The sequence below is a fragment of the Theropithecus gelada genome, chromosome 11 (assembly GCF_003255815.1).
Source record: "Theropithecus gelada isolate Dixy chromosome 11, Tgel_1.0, whole genome shotgun sequence".
Taxonomy (NCBI): Eukaryota; Metazoa; Chordata; class Mammalia; order Primates; family Cercopithecidae; genus Theropithecus; species Theropithecus gelada.
Genome location: NC_037679.1, coordinates 24,054,708 through 24,075,310, shown reverse-complemented (window position 1 = coordinate 24,075,310; position 20,603 = coordinate 24,054,708). Strand labels below are relative to the sequence as shown.

At 38.9% G+C, this 20,603-nt stretch overlaps 1 protein-coding gene across 2 annotated transcripts in view; it reads left to right on the top strand.

The window, feature by feature from the left end:
• The window catches only part of WIF1 (WNT inhibitory factor 1), a 72,738-nt gene extending 52,371 nt beyond the window's left edge, over positions 1-20,367 (top strand). Inside the window, exons 4-10 of one of the 2 annotated variants that reach the window (XM_025401808.1) lie at positions 1,693-1,833; positions 2,809-2,904; positions 3,856-3,951; positions 7,955-8,050; positions 14,841-14,894; positions 15,746-15,841; positions 19,510-20,367. In XM_025401808.1, coding sequence (XP_025257593.1) covers positions 1,693-1,833; positions 2,809-2,904; positions 3,856-3,951; positions 7,955-8,050; positions 14,841-14,894; positions 15,746-15,841; positions 19,510-19,631 — 701 coding nt within the window. In that variant the 3' untranslated portion in view covers positions 19,632-20,367. Of the gene's footprint in view, positions 1-1,692; positions 1,834-2,808; positions 2,905-3,855; positions 3,952-7,954; positions 8,051-14,840; positions 14,937-15,745; positions 15,842-19,509 lie in introns of both variants that reach the window. The other variant, XM_025401807.1, reaches the window with a different exon arrangement.
• Positions 20,368-20,603: the final 236 nt, after the last annotated feature.

Here is a 20,603-nt window from a genome sequence, read left to right as displayed (position 1 = left end):
GGTTTTTCTATCTTTTTATGCCTCAAAGCAATTATTGGCCTACCTGTCCATGTAAAAGAGTCATAAGAAGAGTAAAGTTTTATAATTGAACAAAGTATAAGTACAAACAATTTAAGGAACTTACCTGTCAATTCCTTTGCTACTTTCTGAAGTAGAAATCTCCATTCATAAATGTTTTGTAAATTGGCATTTTTATATATGGGATTTTCTTAAGCCAAGGTTTTCAATAGGGACAATTTTACTTTAGAACTTTAGACACAAATTTTTTGTTTTTTCTTTTTATTTCTGTTAAAATATCCGTGTTCCTTTTTCATCGTAATGATTTGCAATGTTAAAATCTCAAGTTTCAGGGGAGCTGGAAATGGAAGTCCATGTAATTTTGAGTATGGCATAGCAATGAACACTGACAATGCCAGAGCTGTAAGAAGAGTTTTGGGTTGCCAAAAGCACACTAGGAAACTGTATGACCAGCTTGTGTGCAATGCTTTACAGAAAAGGGCAGACCAGTTTCCAGCCCATTTATTCCTATAAACCTAGGAAGAAAGTTTATTGACACTCTTAAAAGGAAAAGATTCGTCTTAGCTTGATATGGTTTCTGCACAAGCTTGGCAGAAACCATAACCTGCCATGCAGAAATAAAATGAAGCAAAAAATATACCCATTAGCAATATTTCTTTATATTCACAAGGAAGAACAAGTATGGTGGATCTCCTAGATCAGTCTTACCCAGTAGATATGTTATCATAACCTAGTGGATGTTGGAAATATACATAATCAGCTTCTCAGCAAATGGTTGTGTCTGATTTGCCCCATTTTCGCCCAGTGACTTGTGGGTATCCCACAATGGGTGTCCTCCTTCCCTCTTTGTACAGCAATGTCTTCAGTTCCCAATCCCTGCTTTGTGACTTCATTGTCAACACTTGCACAAGCCGAGTGTAGACTCACAAGAAAGAGAAACTTCTCTTTAGGAACATAAACTATTAGATATAACCCTATTCATGAGATTATTTCACCACATCAAACTCTCTTCTAGATGCCTGAGATATGGACACTTCTTATTAACAAACAGCCTGATAAAATATTAACTTCATTAACTCAGTCCAATGATTGGCCTCTAGTCTGAGTCATAAAATATTTTCAAAGAAGATATTTTGTCACTGTCACATACACATAGTAAACATAAACCAGTGGGGTATTGCTCATCGGGCTTTATTTAAGAGATTATGAAATGCTTATTTCTAGCCCTTTTTGGATTATATGGAGGTTGACGAAGATGCCACAAAGTTTCTTCCCCCAATCAACCACTTTTTATTTATTTTTGTTTGTCTTTTTGTTCTTCCCATGCTACACTGATGTATAATTAGCCACTTTATGATTCTTCTTTCCATCTTTAATTTCCAGGGAAAATATTTAAGATAGTACAAGTTTAGACTATGAACAGAATATCCCCAATTCCATATTAATGAGGTAAAAATTAATGAGAGTCATTCACTCTTTCTTCACCTCACATGATGCCCAACTTCTGTGGAGCCCAGATGCTCAAAATACAGTTCCTACTCCAGTGGAGATACAAGGAAATCCACAACATGTGAACATTTTTGCTTTGTCCTTTGACTCTTTTCCCAAGATTTCTGTATAACTAGAATCAACTAGATTAACTGTTTCCCCATACTTTCTCTTTTTTTCTTTTAGTTGTTCAAGTTGGTTTCCCATGTCTTGGAAAACAGGATGGGGTGGCAGCATTTGAAGTGAATGTGATTGTTATGAATTCTGAAGGCAACACCATTCTCCAGACACCTCAAAATGCTATCTTCTTTAAAACATGTCAGCAAGGTAAGCACTGATGGTGATTCAAGAGAAGACATGTTGTAAGGGCTTTAGGTGTGACTTGGGCCAAATATTTATATCTATACACACATACACACACACACATGGTTTTTTGGATGATGGCTGTGTAACTACAGCAACGGAAGGAGGAGATGATAAGCACAGGATTTAGCAACAGTACTAAGATAGACTTTCTCTAACTTTGACCCCACTTTTAATATTAGGAATAGGAACCTTTTCAAAACACCTTTTCCTCCTCCCTCTCCACTCCTCCAACACAGTTGTTGGGAGTCCCAGTATATCTTACCTGTCGTCATGAATTTCCCCCCCTTTCTTGCTCTGTTTGCTCACAGCAAGGTGGCTTGTCATTACCATCACTTCCCACTTGTCAAAGGCAACAGTAATATAACCCTTAACGAAAGCCTGATGCTGCTCACATCCATGGAGGACAGGGTGCCACCTCATGCCAGTGATCCCTACCAGGTCAAGGCTTCACTCAGTACCTCCCCACCACACCCCAGAAGCCCATTTAAACATAAAGGCCCAGGCTTCTCTCGCATCTGCATACAAGCTTTTCTAGCTCAGAATTTAAGCTCTGGAGCCTTTCAGTGCTCTAAAGATGCGCCTATAAGTCATCTTACCCTCTGAAAGGGGAAAGGCAATACCATTCATTCAATTGCAGTGTGAATTTAACAAGGTACAGTAGATCCATAGGAGGAGATGAAGGCAGAATAAAATTTGCTTTACCTTCTTCCATGAGCCCCCTACTATTGGAAGTAAGAGAGGCAAAATCTTACTCTGCAGCAGCTTTAGTGAAATCCAAGTGATATCGAGGGAATGAGTTGGAAGTACTGGTATTTGATCAATTATGATTAATTGGTGGGCTAGAACAGAAATGAACACTACTGTCTCATGCTGGCTGTGATTCACCCAACATGATTTCAAGGGTGTCCATATAAGCTTTGTTTCTCTCTGGTGAAGCTGAGTGCCCAGGCGGGTGCCGAAATGGAGGCTTTTGTAATGAAAGACGTATCTGCGAGTGTCCTGATGGGTTCCACGGACCTCACTGTGAGAAAGGTAAGACACAGAGCCGACTTCCCTTGCTCCCTTCCTAATGAACATGAATGTCATGCAGGAGCCCCATGTGGATTTTTAACACCTGAAATTATTTTTCGGGTCACAGGGGCAGAAAACTTTGGCACAATGCCTCCACTTTTTGTGGCCATTCCTGGCCATCTCCCCCAACTCGTACCACTTCACAAATACAGCCACTGTACTTTGGCATAATCTTATGATAATTTTGAGGGTTTTTTCCTCCACTTAAGTTGGGTTTAAAAAGCTAGTATCACCACTGATCTGAAATTATTCCAATTAAAAGTAGCTTGATTCACAACGAATAATATATCTGACTTATGATGTTACAAGGCAAAAAAGTGGGGGAAAAGAATTTGTGTAGTAAGTACATCAATTTCAGGGAAATTAATTTTTTAAAATATATGCAAAAAGATAAGCATGGAAATGAATATTAATCATAAGATGTTTAAATACTAAGAGCTTATCTGACTAGAGTAAGCAAAATATTTTTCATCTTCAAGAAATAAGAATATCCTGTGAGAGATAGTTAAAAAATAATTTTAAAATAAGTAAGAAAGAAGAATATTTTCTTATTTTTCTTCTTTGCATTTATCTTGGAACTAGAAGATTAAGGAAATGGGGCAGACTGAAAATATTTAACAGTTTTAAGAAGACTACATCTTAGTCAAAATGATTCTGGGGAAAATTTATTCAGGTATTCAAATGGAACCAATCCAAAAGTCATCTCTAAGAAATTGGCTGAGAAATTGAAAAATAGCCTAATTTATACCACAAAAATAATATTAATATAGCAAACTTGTATCTCTGAAGAGTAATCATTTTAGAGTCAACCACAAAGCTTGAAAATGTAGACCTGTTGTATTATTGACATTTCAAAATGGTCCTGCTCCAAAATACCATTTGGCCTTAATCAGGGTTCTCTCTCCCTATAAGCCCTTTGCACCCCACGGTGTATGAATGGTGGACTTTGTGTGACTCCTGGTTTCTGCATCTGCCCACCTGGATTCTATGGAGTGAACTGTGACAAAGGTAACAGTTTCTTTGTAAGAACAAAGTTATTTTTACTTTAAAAATGTTTGATTAGAATGAGTTACTTTATATGTCCTCACTCTTCATAGCAGCTCTGTAAATAGAGTGTATGGCTTAGGGTAAAGATGGCTGCTGTAGTAACTGAAATCCCAATTTTAGTGTAGCGTAATAGCAAAAGTTTATTTTCATTCACAGAATGCTCCAGTGCATTTTGCCTGGTCAGTGGGCAGGGCAGCTCTTCTTCATGAAGTGACTCAGGAGCCCAGGCACCATCTATCTGTGGTCCTGCCTAGAGCTTTGGAACTCTCTAGATCCAGCCAATAGGCAGAGAAGGATTGAAGTAAGCACTGCTAAAAATAAATTAGTTAATTAAAAAATTTAAAGCCCTGGCCCAGAAGTTACCCACAAAACTTCCACACCTATTCCATAGGTAGGAATTAGCCTCATGGCCCTACCTGGATTCAGGCAGAAGAAATGTTGCCCCTGGCCGGACAGCTGTCTCTCACTGACATCTCATATTATGTGAGCGGAGTGCAAATTTTTGTGAACAATTAGCTGGTCTGCGCCACATGGAATTTTGGTATGTCCTAAATCGGTTTTGTGGGTGAACTTCCAAGGCTAAAATTAAACAACCTGCTATACATTGCCTAACCTAGAAGTTTACTGACTCCTGATTCAATACTCCGCTCACAAATCACATCCCAGAGAGATCGGGCTCTTCCTTCTCAACACTGCAGCCACACAGCCAGATTTTACTCTTAGTAAGTATATTCAAACTTGGCCCTAAAATTGCTGAATGATTCATACTCTTTACAAGATACTTGTTTATTTTGCCCAGTTCACATCTTTTAAGTGGAAAAAGATAAAGACTATGCTGTGAAATTTGTATATTTAATGAAGTTATCTTTGTGTTAAAAATGTTAATTGTATGAATAGAGCATTGTTTTTTGTCAATAAACATATAAGTTAAGATGGAATAATAAATTGTATTCTTGAAAAGTGTCTCTTTAGTGATCACTCAGTTAGTACCAAATAAGATTGCCATGAGCAGTTTTTTGTTGTTGTTGTTGTTTTAAAGGAAAGAGCCTTCAGTATGAGTCAGAATAACTTATGGTTGTTTACTCTTTTATGATGATACAGTTATGTGATTTTACTCTGAACATCTTTTGAGATATGTAAAGTATTATCCATCTCATCCTAGATAAGCAAAGTGAGGTTTATGGAACTTGAGTCGGTTGACCCAAATTCATATCCTGCACTGTACCATGTTGCCACCCAGGCTACCTAATTCAGCCCTCGATTCTTCCACAAGTGACTCTGAACCTGGGCAGGCAACTTGATCTCTGTGTGGACCGTGCTTTTTCTATCTCTAGACTTGGAATTAAGCCACTGACCGTCCTGTCCCTCACCCCTGAGCTATATATAATAACTATATTGAGATAATATGTGAAAGCATTTCTGCCTTTTTTAAAGTGGTCTTTTAAAACTATAGTATTGGATTAAATAACCTTTTTTAATGTGTTTTCATAAAGATTAAGCACTATTTACTCTAATAAGAATTAACAGCCAGTGAGTAAAATTCATTACCGTGAATCTTTTTGTCTAAATTTAGCATTCAGTATCTCTGCTATTTTAAAACTGGGCATTCTAGAGCAGAATTAAACTCTTATGGCCTCAAAACTATTAATAAATAACACAAATCCTGCAGAGATTTAGTTGAAAAACTCATATATTCACAAGAGACCTTCTTACGTAGGTGTGGCCATTGTTGGTGTGGTTTGCATAATGGAGTGTCAATTGCAGTGTTTTTCTAGTGCTGTGGTGTCACAAACACCACATGGTCACTGTTAAAGTAATATATCTATCTATATTCCAGTACATATTATATTTTATAATATTTTATCTTTCAAATGAAAGATTTTCCTACTCATCAGACTCCAGTAACTTCTTTATTCTTTTATAAAGTCTGTTGAAATTCCACTTGGTCTCACTGGAGATCTGGGAATACTAAAAAAAATTTTTTCTGCCTCAACAAAAGGTGCTTTTATTCTCCAGGAAGGAATGTGTGGAGGCTCTGGGAAAATGATTTAATTACTACTGTGGAGCTAGACCTCAGTACTATCTATTTGAACAAATATTAAAGAATAACTTTCATTGGCCCTCGGGACATCACAACCTTTAGGACCTAAGGAGTTTAGCATTGGCCAGTGGGGCCTGAGCCCCAGAGAAACATACTTCATGTCTCTAGCTGCTTGTTTTTCTAATCAAGAATCATTGAACAACAGAAATGTAGAGAAACTTGCTCATGACAATACAATAGCATACAAGTACTAAGAGTGTGGCCAAGTTATATAACAACTTTGCCGAATTCTACCATTGCATTCTACACATCAGTAATTGGGCAGTGCCCATGGGACACGGGCCAAGTGGGCACTGATCCCAAAGTTTTTCAGGGCACTGATCTCATCGTTCCCTTTTATCTCCAAGAGAAACAGAAGTGAGGAGACAGGGCACATTTACAAAAACAACTGTCCAGCCTTAGCAATACTGCAGCAAAGAGGAGGCCCCAAGAGCTGGTTCTCCTAAATCCTAAATCCCATACCAAAATACTACAGCTCCCTTCCACATTAAGAGGCTTGATTTTTTTGTGACCTGTGTGGGCAATGTAGCGAGACTCCATCTGTACAAAAAAATTTCAAAACTTAAGTAGGCATGGTAGTGTACACCTTTACTCCCAGTCATCTGGGAGGCTAAGGCAGGAAGATCCCTTAAGCCCAGGGGTTTAAGGCTGCAGTGAGCTATGATTGTGCCACTGGACTCCAGCCTGGGAGACAGAGCAAGACCCTGTCTCTTTCAAAAAACAAACAAACCAAAAAAAAAAAAAAGAGTTTTGATTTTCCAAAGTGAGTACAGCACTGCCTTCAACTGGGAGATCTTTGTGATTTTAAACACAATTTATCATCTAAGAAGCATGATATTCATAGAACATTTTACTTTGTGGACTTTTTTTCCACAAAGAAAACATACACTTAGAACTTTTGGATTTCTTTTCTGATTTTCCTACTGGAAGCTTACTTTAGCTTTTGTCCATCTATAGCGAATTTTGGCCAATTTTATATGGGACAAGAACAAATAGGTCATATAACTGGAATTGCTAAAAATACAAGCTCTCATTTTAATTTCCTTTATAGAATGAGCCAACTTGTCTATTTTTAGATATTTCCTCTCCTCCTCTCCCCATTTATCCATCCTCCCTCTATTTTAGGTGCTAGTGAGCAGTGAAATTCCAGAAATTGACACTGTGAGAGAAGGTTTAGGATGAATCACAAAGTGTGATTACTACCTGGATAATCTGGTTATTGGGCTCCCACTATGATACAGCCAACTTCATTGTCGTCTGGTCCATGCTGTGGCCACACTCCTACCTATGGCATCTCACCTGGGCCCACATTCTTTTTCTGAATACAGTTACTCTTTTCTCCAAAAGTCATAAAAGTCTATTTTTTTAAACAATCCCATTAAGATAAACCTTTGTTCATCTTATCCTGAAAGAAAGTAGCTTTTTTTCTTTGTCAGGTCCTGATATTTATGACTTCTCTTTTATCTATTCCAAAGTAAGTCTTCTCCTTTTTACTCTTCCTTTATCCTCCAATATGATGTTTACAAAAAAACATCCTTAGGTTTATACCATTTTTCTTCTTTTAAGGGCATAGATGTGTATAAAAAAATTTAAAAAGCTAATTTTTTACTGTGCCTTTCTTCACTGAGATGGAAACTGCTACGGGTGGGTAGTATATGATGTGTGTGGTCTCCTATTATGTTCTGGAGTCTGCACATAGGCAAGCAATTGGTTACAATTTTTATATTTGTAAAGCAGCTTATTTCTTTAAGTCAGGAAATGGACAGGCAGCAGATGCCTAAAAATAGTACCTCACTTTAAGTGAAATTTGTGTTAGACTTAACCTACCGTCTAATGCAACACCCCTGTTGCTCATTCTAACAGCAAATTGCTCAACCACCTGCTTTAACGGAGGGACCTGTTTCTACCCTGGAAAATGTATTTGCCCTCCAGGACTAGAGGGAGAGCAATGTGAAATAAGTGAGTATTAACTTTCTACCTTCTTTTGACTTAGGGAGAGCTTATAACCCCTTCATTTTATCAAGAAGGAGTCGGAAGCCCAGAGAGAATGAATAGATTGTCTAAGGTCTTAGGCCAGTGGTTTCTTTTTGCTAGATTCAGCTGCCATGCATTTTGGCTGAAGGTGGGGCAGAGTGACACAGCTCACCTCACAGGACTCAGAAGAAATGATCTCTGACTCGGTTATGTCTGGGTTTGGATTATTCAGCATGTTGCATTGTTCTCTGCTAGTCATTTTGTCCTCTCCTCATTATGTGGAACCCAGAGGTTCAGACTGGAAATGTAGATCAGAGCTCTGGGACAGCTGGGATCTGTTTACCTACCTACCTGTTTCCCCTGCCGCTCACTGCCAGATGTCCTAGACTGAGCCTAACAACCCATCTAAGAGAAAAAGGTAGACTCAAGAAAAAGGAGGAAAAAAAGGCGCATAGCAATAATAAAAGAATGAAATAATAGCACACACGGCAACATGAATGAACCACACAGATACTAAGTGAAAGTAACCAGACACAAAAAATTACCTCCTGCATGATCCCATCTTTTTGAAGTTCAAGCTAATAGGTGAAACTAATGGATGACGGTGGAAACAAGAATCACAGCTGGAGCAAAAGGAACTTTATGGAATGCTAAGTATCTTGATTGGTGAAGTGTCACACATCTGTTTATGTAAATAAAAATATCTGAACTGTAAACTTAAGATTGGTGCACATTATGCCTTTACTACATATTTGTCATACTTCAATACGCAAAAGTTAAAAACATAAGGGTTGAAATGTGGTAGCTTATCATTGTTCTCAGAATCAATATTCCAGTATTCCAATTGCTTGTCCAGGCTCTGCCACTGACCAGCCATGTAGCTCTCAGCAAGTCATGTAGCCTTCTCTTTAACCCAGAAATGAGATAACTCCCTCCTAGATTGCCTTACAATCCAGAAGAACAGATAGCACCAAAGCACATGATCAAGAAAGAGCAAAAGGAAGGTCAGCCTGTCCACTAAGGGTCCTGTGTCTCTGCCTTTCTTGATGTGTTGGTTGAGGGAAACTTGGTCTGTGTTTCATTTCCAGCTGTATCTGTAAATCACCACTGTTTGGTATAGCCAAACAGTGTATACAGTAGTGTATATAGTAGTGTATTGTAGATTGAAAGTTGAATAAGACTAAGTTCCTGTTTGAACTTTCAACCTCTAATTTATTTGTGGGTTTTTGTACTTTAATGAGTAGTGGATGAAGTAACCATTTTTTATAGGGTTCAAATGAAATACCTCTAAAGTTTCCATAGAGCATGCAATTAATTGTCTGGGTGTGGTTTCTATTCTTATTAATTACCCTTCCCAGATAAAAATATCTCTGAACTAACTCCCCTCAATTTTCCCCTGTACTTAGTTCAGACTCTGCACACTTACTTGGTTCATGGTTATGAATCTTTGTTCATAAACTCATTTTCCTTCATGTAAATATGCCCTTTCATGTCCTTAGGTTTATGAATCTTCTGTTGGCAGAGACAATGTTCTGTATTCTTGGTTTTTGGTTTTGTTTTTTTCTAACTGCATCAAAAAATGTGGGTCTTTGAAAGCTCCTGATTCACCCTACTGCAAGTTTTATCCAAAACCTCTGCGGAAATTTCCTGTTTCTATCATGGCAACCACATTACCAGGAAAATATGGAAATGGGTCTTGAGTTGAAAAGTGCCTCTAAAGGTATAGAAACAAAAAAGTATAGTTGAATTATGTATTCTCTTTTTTTTTTTTTTTTTTTTTGAGACAGAGTCTTGCTCTGTCGCCCAGGCTGGAGTGCAGTGGCCAGATCTCAGCTCACTGCAAGCTCCACCTCCCAGGTTTGCACCATTCTCCTGCCTTAGCCTCCTGAGTAGCTGGGACTACAGGCGCCCGCCACCTTGCCAGGCTAGTTTTTTGTATTTTTTAGTAGAGACGGGGTTTCACCTTGTTAGCCAGGATGGTCTCCATCTCCTGACCTTGTGATCCGCCCGCCTTGGCCTCCCAAAGTGCTGGGATTATAGGCTTGAGCCACCGCGCCCGATCCCTGTATTCTTATTTTTAATTAAGATATAAGTCACAATCATATAAAATTCAACATTTTAAAATGTACCATTCAGGTTATTCACAAGATTGTGTAGCCATCACCTCTATCAAATTCCGGAACATGTTATCATCCCCAAAAGAAAGGCTGTACCTATTAGCAGTCACTCCCTCTCCCCTCTCCCACCAGACTCTGGCAACCAATAAGCTACTTTCTGTCTCTAGACTTGCTTATTCTTAACATTTCACATAAATGGAATCATACAAGATGTGGCATTTCTTGTATGGCTTCTTTCACCTCGGTTCATTCTAATGTTTTCAATGCTCACTCATGGTGTAGCATATATCAGTGCATTATTCCTTTTTATTGCCAAATAATATTCCATTTTATGAATTTACTACATTTTGTTTATTTATCAGTTGTTGGACATTTAGGTTGTTTCCACTTTGGGGCTATTATGAATAATATTGCTATGAAAATCTGTGTGTGAGATGTTTGTGTGGACGTTTCCATTTCTTCGGAATATTTACCTGGGGGTGGAATTGCTGAGTCACATGGTAACAACTTTTTTGAGGAACTACCAGACTGTTTTCCAAACATTTCCAAAATGTTGCGTCATTTTACATTCCCACCAGCAGTGTATGAGGGTTCCAGTTTCTCCACATCCTTACCAGCACTCATTGCTGGCTGTATTTTTTTGTTTGTTTGTTTGTTTTGTTTTGTTTTTTAATGAAATGTATATTCTGATGTCATCTTTTATTTTCATTTCTCCTGACCTCTATCAAGAATGATACCATCTCACCTGGGCACAGTGGCTCATGCCTATAATCTCAGCACTTTGAGAGGCTGAGGCAGGCGGATCACCTGAGGTCAGGAGTTAGAGACCAGTCTGGCCAACATGACAAAACCCCATCTCTACTAAGAACACAACAATTAGCCAGGTGTGGTGACAGGCGCCTGTAGTCCTAGCTACTCAGGAGACTGAGGCAAAAGAATCGCTTGAACCGTGGAGGCAGAGGTTGCAGTGAGCCAAGGCTGAGCCACTGCACTCTAGCCTAGGAGACAAGAGCAAAACTCCATCTTAAAAAAAAAAAAAAAGAAGAAGAATGATACCATTTCAAACTTCATTCTGAGTTGATTGTGAGAGGTGCTTGTAGGTTAACAAAACTATGGTTAGAGGTATCTGGATGGATGATATGCACATTCATCTTGTTATCTAAGACTCATGGATTTCCCAAGAATCTTTAATGAACCTTCAGTTAAAAAGAGTACCCAAATTATTTATAATCCTTTTCTAATGCAAAGATTAGAAAAGGATTTTAAAAATAACTAAGTGGGTTCTTCTTATAAAAGTTCTCAATATAAAATGTTCTCTGTTAAAAATTTTTAGAATATTGGAGGAAACAGTTAAAAATCACCTACCATCCTAAAACCCAGAGTTAACAATTGTTGGCACTTAAAAACCCTTTTATCTTTTTTCTTCATTAAACTGTCATGAATTTAAGTTATCCTACAATTGCATAGGTGGAGGAAATCTAACGTCTTTATTTTGTCAATACCTTATTTCATTGTTCTTACAAGGACTCATCCATTGGTTACAGTAAAAATGCCAACAGCCTAAACTTAGTCAAATCTGTTTGTCTTCAGGCAGGGCTTAGTCTGTCTCTCTCTCTCTCTCTCTCTCTGTCTCTTTCTCTCTCTCTCTCTCTCTCTCTCTCTCTCTCTCTTGATGGAGTCTAGCTCTGTCACCCAGGCTGGAGTGCAGTGGCACCATCTTGGCTCTCTGCAACCTCCGCCTTCCAGGTTCAAGCGATTCTCCTGCCACAGCCTCCCGAGTAGCTGGGATTACAGGTGCCTGCCACCACGCCTGACTAATTTTTTTATGTTTTTAGCAGAGATAGGATTTCACCACATTGGCCAGGCTGGTCTTGAACTCCTGGCCTCCAGTGATCTGCTCACCTCAGCCTTCCAAAGTTCTGGGATTACAGGCGTGAGCCACCATGCCCAGCTAGGGCTTAGTCTCTTAAGTAAAAATGTGCCATCTCTCAGGCTGAATCAGTTTTCCACTATTTAATGGGTAGAATTTGGTTGCAAAATATTTTCAGGAAAAAGAAGTTCATATTAAAGATGTTTCCAGTATTCTGAATTTTAAAACAATCAGATCTTCATGAATTTTGGCTCTTACAGTCTTTGAACTAGTAATGGCTTTCAAATGTCTAACATCTCCTGCAGTCACGTTTCTGTTGTGTGATAGCCAGGAGAGAATGTCCTCCTTCCTGACTGCGGTGAATCTAAGGGTCCTCACTTCCCTGTTGCCATGAAAACAAAAAACCTCTTGAAGTCAATGAAAGGATTCTCTCCACCAATCATTTTCTGTGTTATCCCAGTTACCAACTTCACCCCTCATAGAGGAGGAGAAAATTCGGACCCACCAAGTAGTTCACATATGAGTACTCTGTGTTTTCTGCCATATAATTATCATTCCATACCTTGCTCGCTTGAAAAAACCTGGTGCATTGCAGAGTACTGTGATATGACCCAATTTTGTGTATATGTTGGAGTCAGGTATTTCTTTGATGCAAATGGAAATTTGGAGTTAGATATTCCTTCTTCTGGGTGAGAGTTGAGATCTTAACTAAACAGTAAATGGTATTCTTGTATTCAAACCTGGCCAAAAAAAAAAAAAAAAAAGAGGATCCTCTTTTGGTCAATGAAGAGGTGATATTCTGTTTTTAAGTTTGTTTTAATAACTGTTTCTGGAACACCTCTATGCAGAAAAACCTCAATGTCTAACAGCACTCCAGGTTTGTGAGAGACCCTAACATCCCAATATTGTTATGTCTATATTGTCTCTACAATGACTAAATACTGCTTTGGTCTACTCATATATGAAGAAAGTCCTTTTAGGTAAATAAAAAGATAAAATGTTTTTAGTAGAATGATTTTCATAAAGAATTTACTTCTTGCTTGTCATGAATAGTACTTGTCAGTAAAATATATAGGGGTTGACTTCCTTCACAGCTTTCTTTGGCAATAAAAAGAAGGGCTTAGAGAGTGAAAGGCGGGTTGGTTTAGGATAAATTTTCATTAGTTCTCCTTATGTACCCAGAAGCCTTTGTAATGAGTGTTCTGCTGAAGTGAATAAAAAGAAAAGAAAAAGAACAACAAAAGCAATCCAAACTCCTCCACTACCAAAATCTATGGGCTACTTGCTGTCTTCAAAACATCTTATGCCAGGCATAGGATGTGGTTTCAGCTCTAGGTAAAAAGTACCTTATCTTCCACTTCTTCAAAAGCTAGGACTTAGGATAGCAAATAATAGATTGCATTCAATAATAATAATAATAATAATAAATAAAATAAATAAAAAATTAAAAAAAATAAAATAGATTGCAGAGGGAGAATAGCCTCTGGAGAAAGAAGTGAGAAATTTATTACATGATTTTTACACCTAGGGCCTTACTCCAGCTCTAAAATTCTGTGATTCAAAGATCTGTGAAAAGCATTCGTAATACTCATTGGGCAAAGAGAAAAAGGAAATTACGAAGTATCATTATGGACCTAGGACGTTCCAGGAAAATGCACTGCTGTGATATTGGGCACCTTTTGTGTCACATCTCACAGCCTCTTGGCCAGCCTTGCACGCCAGCCATTGCCACTGCACCTCGACTTAGCGGCCCCATACTCCTGCTTTCCACCCACAAACACACTTTTGTGTTGCCTTTCCCTCCTCCCGTTTCACCCCTCCCATTCCCCCATTCCTGTTTCCTACAATCACTTCCCCAAATAAACTAGCTGCATGCAGGTCCTGCTTTCTGGGGAATCCTAGGCAAAGACTGTCATCAGGTACAGGTATAGAGTCACTTTCAAAAAAAGTGACATTCAAAAATCAAAACTTGGCCACGCATGGTGGCTCATGCCTGTAATCCCATCATTTTGGGAGGTTGAGGTAGGAGGATCACTTGAGGTCAGGAGTTCGAGACCAGCTTGGCCAACAAGGTGAAACCCCGTCTCTATTAAAAATACAAAAATTAGCCGGGCATGGTGCCACATGTCTGTGTTCCCAGCAACCCTGGAGGATGAGGCAGGAGAATCACTTGAACCTAGGAGGCGGAGGATGCAGTGAGCCAAGGTCCCGCCACTATACTCCAGCCTGGGCAAAATAGCAAGATTCCATCTCAAAAAGAACCAAAAAACAAAAACCAATACCCAGAGAAAAGATTATTTAAAGGGCCCTTTATGTCATAACTTTTAGTAAAGTATATCTTAGCAAGTATTTATGAGTCAGTTAAAAGATTATTCTGTTTATTAAAAAGTAATTGGATTGAGCATGGTGGCTTGTGCTTATAATCCCAGCACTTTGGGAGGCCAAGGCAGGCAGATCACTTGAGGTCAGGAGATGGAGACTAACCTGACCAACAGGATGAAACCCCGTCTTTACTTAAATATATATATATATACATATATATATATACACACACACACAGCATTTTGGCAACACATTTATAATCCAAAAGCGTAAGTTAAAACTATTATTCTATCTGTTCCAAAAACAAAACTCAAACAAAATAAAAGCCAGAGTAGATCTGAAATAAATGAAAATTGCCATTTAAAAGCATTTATCCTCTCAAAGCCTTGTAATTCCTCTGAAAAATGTAATTACCTCTGAATGAAGCACCAGGTTCCTTGTTTAGTTGCATTCTTCTCTTTTTCAGGCAAATGCCCACAACCCTGTCGAAATGGAGGTAAATGCATTGGTAAAAGCAAATGTAAGTGTTCCAAAGGTTACCAGGGAGACCTCTGTTCAAAGCGTAAGTACCCCATACACATTGCCAATCTGGGCTACGGGGTCATTAAACTAGCAGGAGTCTCTCACTGCATACTTCTGTGCCTACTACATGTTGCCCGGGCATCACAGTTAACCTTTCTTCACTGACATATATGCTTCCTTATGTAGACCAGAGGCGTTGTATGAAATCTGTGCATGTAAAAAAATGGATACTCACACATGCAACTGAATGTTTTAACTATAAGGTGGTTTCTTTGTTTTGTTTTGTTTTTTGAGACGGAGTCTCACTCTGTCACCCAGGCTGGAGTGCAGTGGCGCAATCTAGGACCATTGCAACCTCCGCCTCCCAGATTTAATTGATTCTCCTGCCTCAGCCTCCTGAATAGCTGGGACTACAGGTGCCTGCCACCACACCCAGCCAATCTTTGTATTTTTTCAGTAGAGATGGGGTTTCACCATCTTGGCCAGGTTGGTCCTGAACTCCTGACCTCGTGATCCACCTGCCTTGGCCTCCCGAAGTGTTAGGATTACAGGCGTGAGCCACAGCGCCCAGCCAGGTGTTTTCTTAAGGAAAATAAACTTCCATGATCCAGCAGTTTCAAAATCCTACTGAACGTCTTTTGCAAATGAAAAATATCATGCTTAAAGATCATTCTCAGGACTTTACAAAAAGTCCAAAACCAACTTATGGCTGGAGATTGACTTAGGAAAAAAAATTAGAGGATGAAGCCAAAACTAACACGTTCTAAAGAATTGCAAGGAAAGCAACTATGTAATTCTGTTGAAAAAGGAAAGCTCAGGAAATACTCTTTTTATTTCCTTTGATTCTAGCTGTCTGCGAGCCTGGCTGTGGTGCACATGGAACCTGCCATGAACCCAACAAATGCCAGTGTCAAGAAGGTTGGCATGGAAGACACTGCAATAAAAGTGAGTGGGAGAAATAAAAAGTTGTAAACAAGGAAAAAAATAAAAATAAAAGTGAGTGGGAGACCAGAAGAAGAGCCAGCCTTTTCACTTCTGTTTCTTGACTTCAAAGGCTAACAGTCAACGTATAACTCAGCCCTGCTTTCCATTTCATTAAAAGCAGCTTCTCTGCCTCTTCTCCTCCACACTTCTCCACCTCTTTAAACTTTAGAGTCTAAGCTTTAGTGTGTAAAGAGTAATGCATCTTTGTAAAATATCACATCTGTAAAATATCATAAATATTTTCTAGGCTAAATTAGTAATACAGATTGATTTGGGGTAATACAGTATGTTAACTATGAAAGAAATGACATATGAAATTAAGATTTTTAAATCAAATGTGGAATCAGTATCTCCTTGCCTCTGATTTTATAATTCATGATTTGTCAAGTATCATTATAAAACATGAAGCATTTTGCTTCTTAAAATATTTAAATCGTATTGGTAATAGTAAGTAAATGAGTTCTTTTGAGGGAAAGAAAAGGTTTATAAAGTTGTCTGTGGGAGAGATGTTATAATGGAGTTACATTTTTTCAAAATTTACTACCAAAAATGAGCTAGCTATGTAGATAAACAGCTGGCCTCTTTTAGACACACAATGAAACTTGCTAAATGCGTTCAGTATTGATTGTGGTCTCTCCTGTGCTAAGCATGAATCCGAGCACTGGGGACACACCAGTACACAGACAGAAAAGGCCCTGCCTTGTGGAGTGGAGGGACAGTCAATTAGCAAATTACCAAAACAACACAGTTTCAGCATTTCTGGCAGCTAGAACTCAGTCTCCTAAGCTTGGGCCCACTGTCCACTTTAGTTTGAAAAAAGGAAGACATCAGTCACACACCATACTCTTCAAAAACATGATTTCTAGCTGGGAGTGGTGGCGCATGCCTGTAGTCCCAGCTACTTGGGAGACTGAGGCAAAAGGATTTCTTGAATCCAGGAGTTTGAGATCAGCCTGGGCAACATAGCAAGACCCTGTCTCTAAAATTAAATAAATAAATTAATTAATTAATTAAAAAAAGCAAATTCACAAAATTCCAGGTTGTGTCTACCATATTATGTCACCAAAGTAATGGATACAAGTTGAACAAATCACTCACATGTCAGATGTTTTCCTAGACCAGTAGTCTCCAAAGGTTGGTGAATGCAACCCAGTGAGTGTTGAAATTATCCACTGGGGTGCTAAAAGAATATACTAGTTTTTAAATATTTTTTATATTTTAAATTTGATTTATATATATAAATATACATTTAATATACTTATGGTCATCTTTCTAAGTTTTGCTTATATTTTACAATGTTCATATTGTATTAGTTTAATGTAGCTATAATATAATGTATAGATAATGTATCTATAACAGATGTAGTTGTACATCTGTTTACTTTAAGGTAGGTTGGTGTCTGGTCTAGGTTACATGTATTAGTCTGTTCTTGCACTGCTATGAAGAACTTCCAGACACTGAGTAACCTATAAAGGAAAGAGGTTTGACTCACACTTCCATATGGCTAGGGAGGCCTCAGGAAACTTACAATCATAGCAGAAGGCAAAGGGAGACAGGTACCTTCTTCATAAGGTGGAAGGAGAGAGAATGACCATAGAAGGAACTTGCCAAACACTTATAAAACTATCAGATCTCGTGAAAACTCACTCACTATCAGGAGAACAGCATAGGGGAACCATCCCCATGATTCAGTTGCCTCCACCTGGTGTCTCCCTTGACACATGGGGATTATGGGGATTACAATTCAAGATGAGATTTGGGTGGGGGCACAGCTGAACCATATCACTACACTAAGCCATTGATTTGATGCTTTTTCTCCATTGAATTAACTGGATGGTTGATTAAATTGGCTTCAGGTGGACACAGTTTAATAAGCAGTGCAGCTCCTCAGGAAAATCGCTTCTCACACAGTGGGAATGGTTGAATGGTATCCCTGCTAGGACATACTGATAAGGAGATCTTCTTTGGACTAAAAGACCTGTAGGAGACTCAATATTTCTAGCGCCATTTTGGAAAAGAGTAAACCGAAGCCCTTATGCCACCCTCAACTGGAGACAAACCCTGAGGCTTGTCTCAGAATCAAAATAACTTTCAAAAATCCTCACACCTAGATCAGACCACACATCCCAGGACTTAGTTACAAAGGTCTTCTAAGACTCACTTCCAGGTCCCAGTGATCCCCACAAGTGATGAAGAGGGGAGAACAAGGGCACTGTTACTTCTGATGTACCCAGTCATTCTTCTAAAGGGAAGGCAAGTTAGGGGCCCTCGTGTAGTAGATGAGCCCTCCTGGCAGGTCTGCCAGCCTCCAAATAGCACCCCCACTTGGAGATTATGCTGCTGAAAGCTTCTGCCATCAGTGTGCCTCCTTCAAATCCAAGCATTGCATGCCAAGAAAGATGACCTGGTGCTTGATTCAAATGCAAATGTGTTTTCCAGGAGAAGTCACCCAGCCATTTTGTACATTAGCTAAAATAATTGAACTGAAAGAAGGGGGTTTATTTTGATTAGAGGGAGGTGACAAGGAAGCTCTGAGGCATAGAGTTCTGCTAAGAACATACTTCCAGTGGGATGACACGTTGGGAGGTCCAGGGACCCAGGCATCATGGTGAGGAGGAGGATACTGGAGACAGACGTCCCTGCATAGGCTCACCCTCACCAACAGGGAAGTTTGGGCTTCATGGGTCACAGGCCAAGCAGCATGGTAGGGATTTACTCCAGTTCATTGGTGGCTCAGGTTTTGACCACTCCAAGAGCTACTAGACTACATATTGACAATTCAAAGAAACACATTCAGGAAAAAAGTATTCTGTTCTCGGTAGCTGCGTAACGGCATGTTTGCATATAAAAACACAAGGAACAAATAAATGCTGATTTAACTTTGATGCACAAGAAGATGGAGGCAGATTTTTACAATGTAATTTGCTGCCTTGGATCAGTTTTAGGAAATGAGAAATGAGTCACTACCCCCGAGCATCACCCCAAGTAGGAAGAAGGGAGGTCTGAAGTTGTGTAACTCAGTACATTCCATTTACAACCCAGGTGGAAACAGATAGATGACCACCTTGACCAAAACACAAATCTCCATTGATAAGGAAGAGTCAGTTCAAATCTTAACCTTTTCCTTAACACGTATAATGGAAGTCCTTAATTTTTACAAAATTCCTGTCTTATAAGTGCAATAGCCACACCCAATCATGTGATCTTTATGAAGAGTAGGGTCTTCATATTGAACTGGATCAATATCAGCTAGGTTAGGCTTGCAGTGCAGTGAAAAGGATCAATGACCAAATCTGTAGCCGCATTCAAAATTTCAGTGCTAGATCCTTACCAGCCCTTGGATGGAGACTATCCTTCCAGTCACATTCACCCAGATCTTGCATCAAGAGTTTCTGCATGGCGAGAATATATAGAGAATGAGAAATCCAACAGAAACCTGGTTTCATGGAGTTAGTAAAATGGGTTGCTCTTAACAGAGATCTCTTCAGTCAGGTAGCTTTTTGTGGTCATTGTGGTTTTTCACTCTGGGTTGAAAAGGCAAAAATGGATTTCATTTGAATGGTTAGTAATGAATCTGAAGAGCCTGGTTTTGTAGTTTCTTTCCTTTTAAGCTGTGAATAATTTTGCAGGGTATGGAGCCAGCCTCATACATGCCCTGAGGCCAGCAGGCGCCCAGCTCAGGCAGCACACGCCTTCACTTAAAAAGGCCGAGGAGCGGCGGGATCCACCTGAATCCAATTACATCTGGTGAACTCCGACATCTGAAACGTTTTAAGTTACACCAAGTTCATAGCCTTTGTTAACCTTTCATGTGTTGAATGTTCAAATAATGTTCATTACACTTAAGAATACTGGCCTGAATTTTATTAGCTTCATTATAAATCACTGAGCTGATATTTACTCTTCCTTTTAAGTTTTCTAAGTACGTCTGTAGCATGATGGTATAGATTTTCTTGTTTCAGTGCTTTGGGACAGATTTTATATTATGTCATTTGATCAGGTTAAGATTTTCAGTGTGTAGTTGGCAGATATTTTCAAAATCACAATGCATTTATGGTGTCTGGGGGCAGGGGAACATTCGAAAGGTTAAATTGGGCAAAAATGTGTAAGTCACAAGAATTTGGATGGAGCCATTAATAATGTTGAAGTTACAGCATTTCAGATTTTATTGTCAGATATTTAGACATTTAGATGTTTGTCACATTTTTAAAAAATCGCTCTTAACTTTTAAACTCTCAATACAGTATATTTTGACCTTACCATTATTCCAGAGATTCAGTATTAAAAAAAAAAAACATTACACTGTAGTAGTGGCATTTAAACAATATAATATATTCTAAACACAATGAAATAGGGAATATAATGTATGAACTTTTTGCATTGGCTTGAAGCAATGTAATATATTGTAAACAAAACACAGCTCTTACATAATAAACATTTTATACTGTTTGTATGTATAAAATAAAGGTGCTGCTTTAGTTTTCTGAGTGTTGCACGGAGGTGATCTTTGCACATGCTGTCTTATGAAAATAAAGTTGGTTGCAATTTAGTGGTAGTTAATATTTCCAGTATCATAAAGAAACAAAGCTATTCCTTTGTCTACCCCTGCCTTAGCTCTTCAGTGTCAGCCCTCCCTCCCAGCTCTCTAACTGTACTCCAGCCACGCCATACTGCTCTCTGTTGTCACCACCTGCAACGCTATTTATGTCAGGTCTCAGCTTGT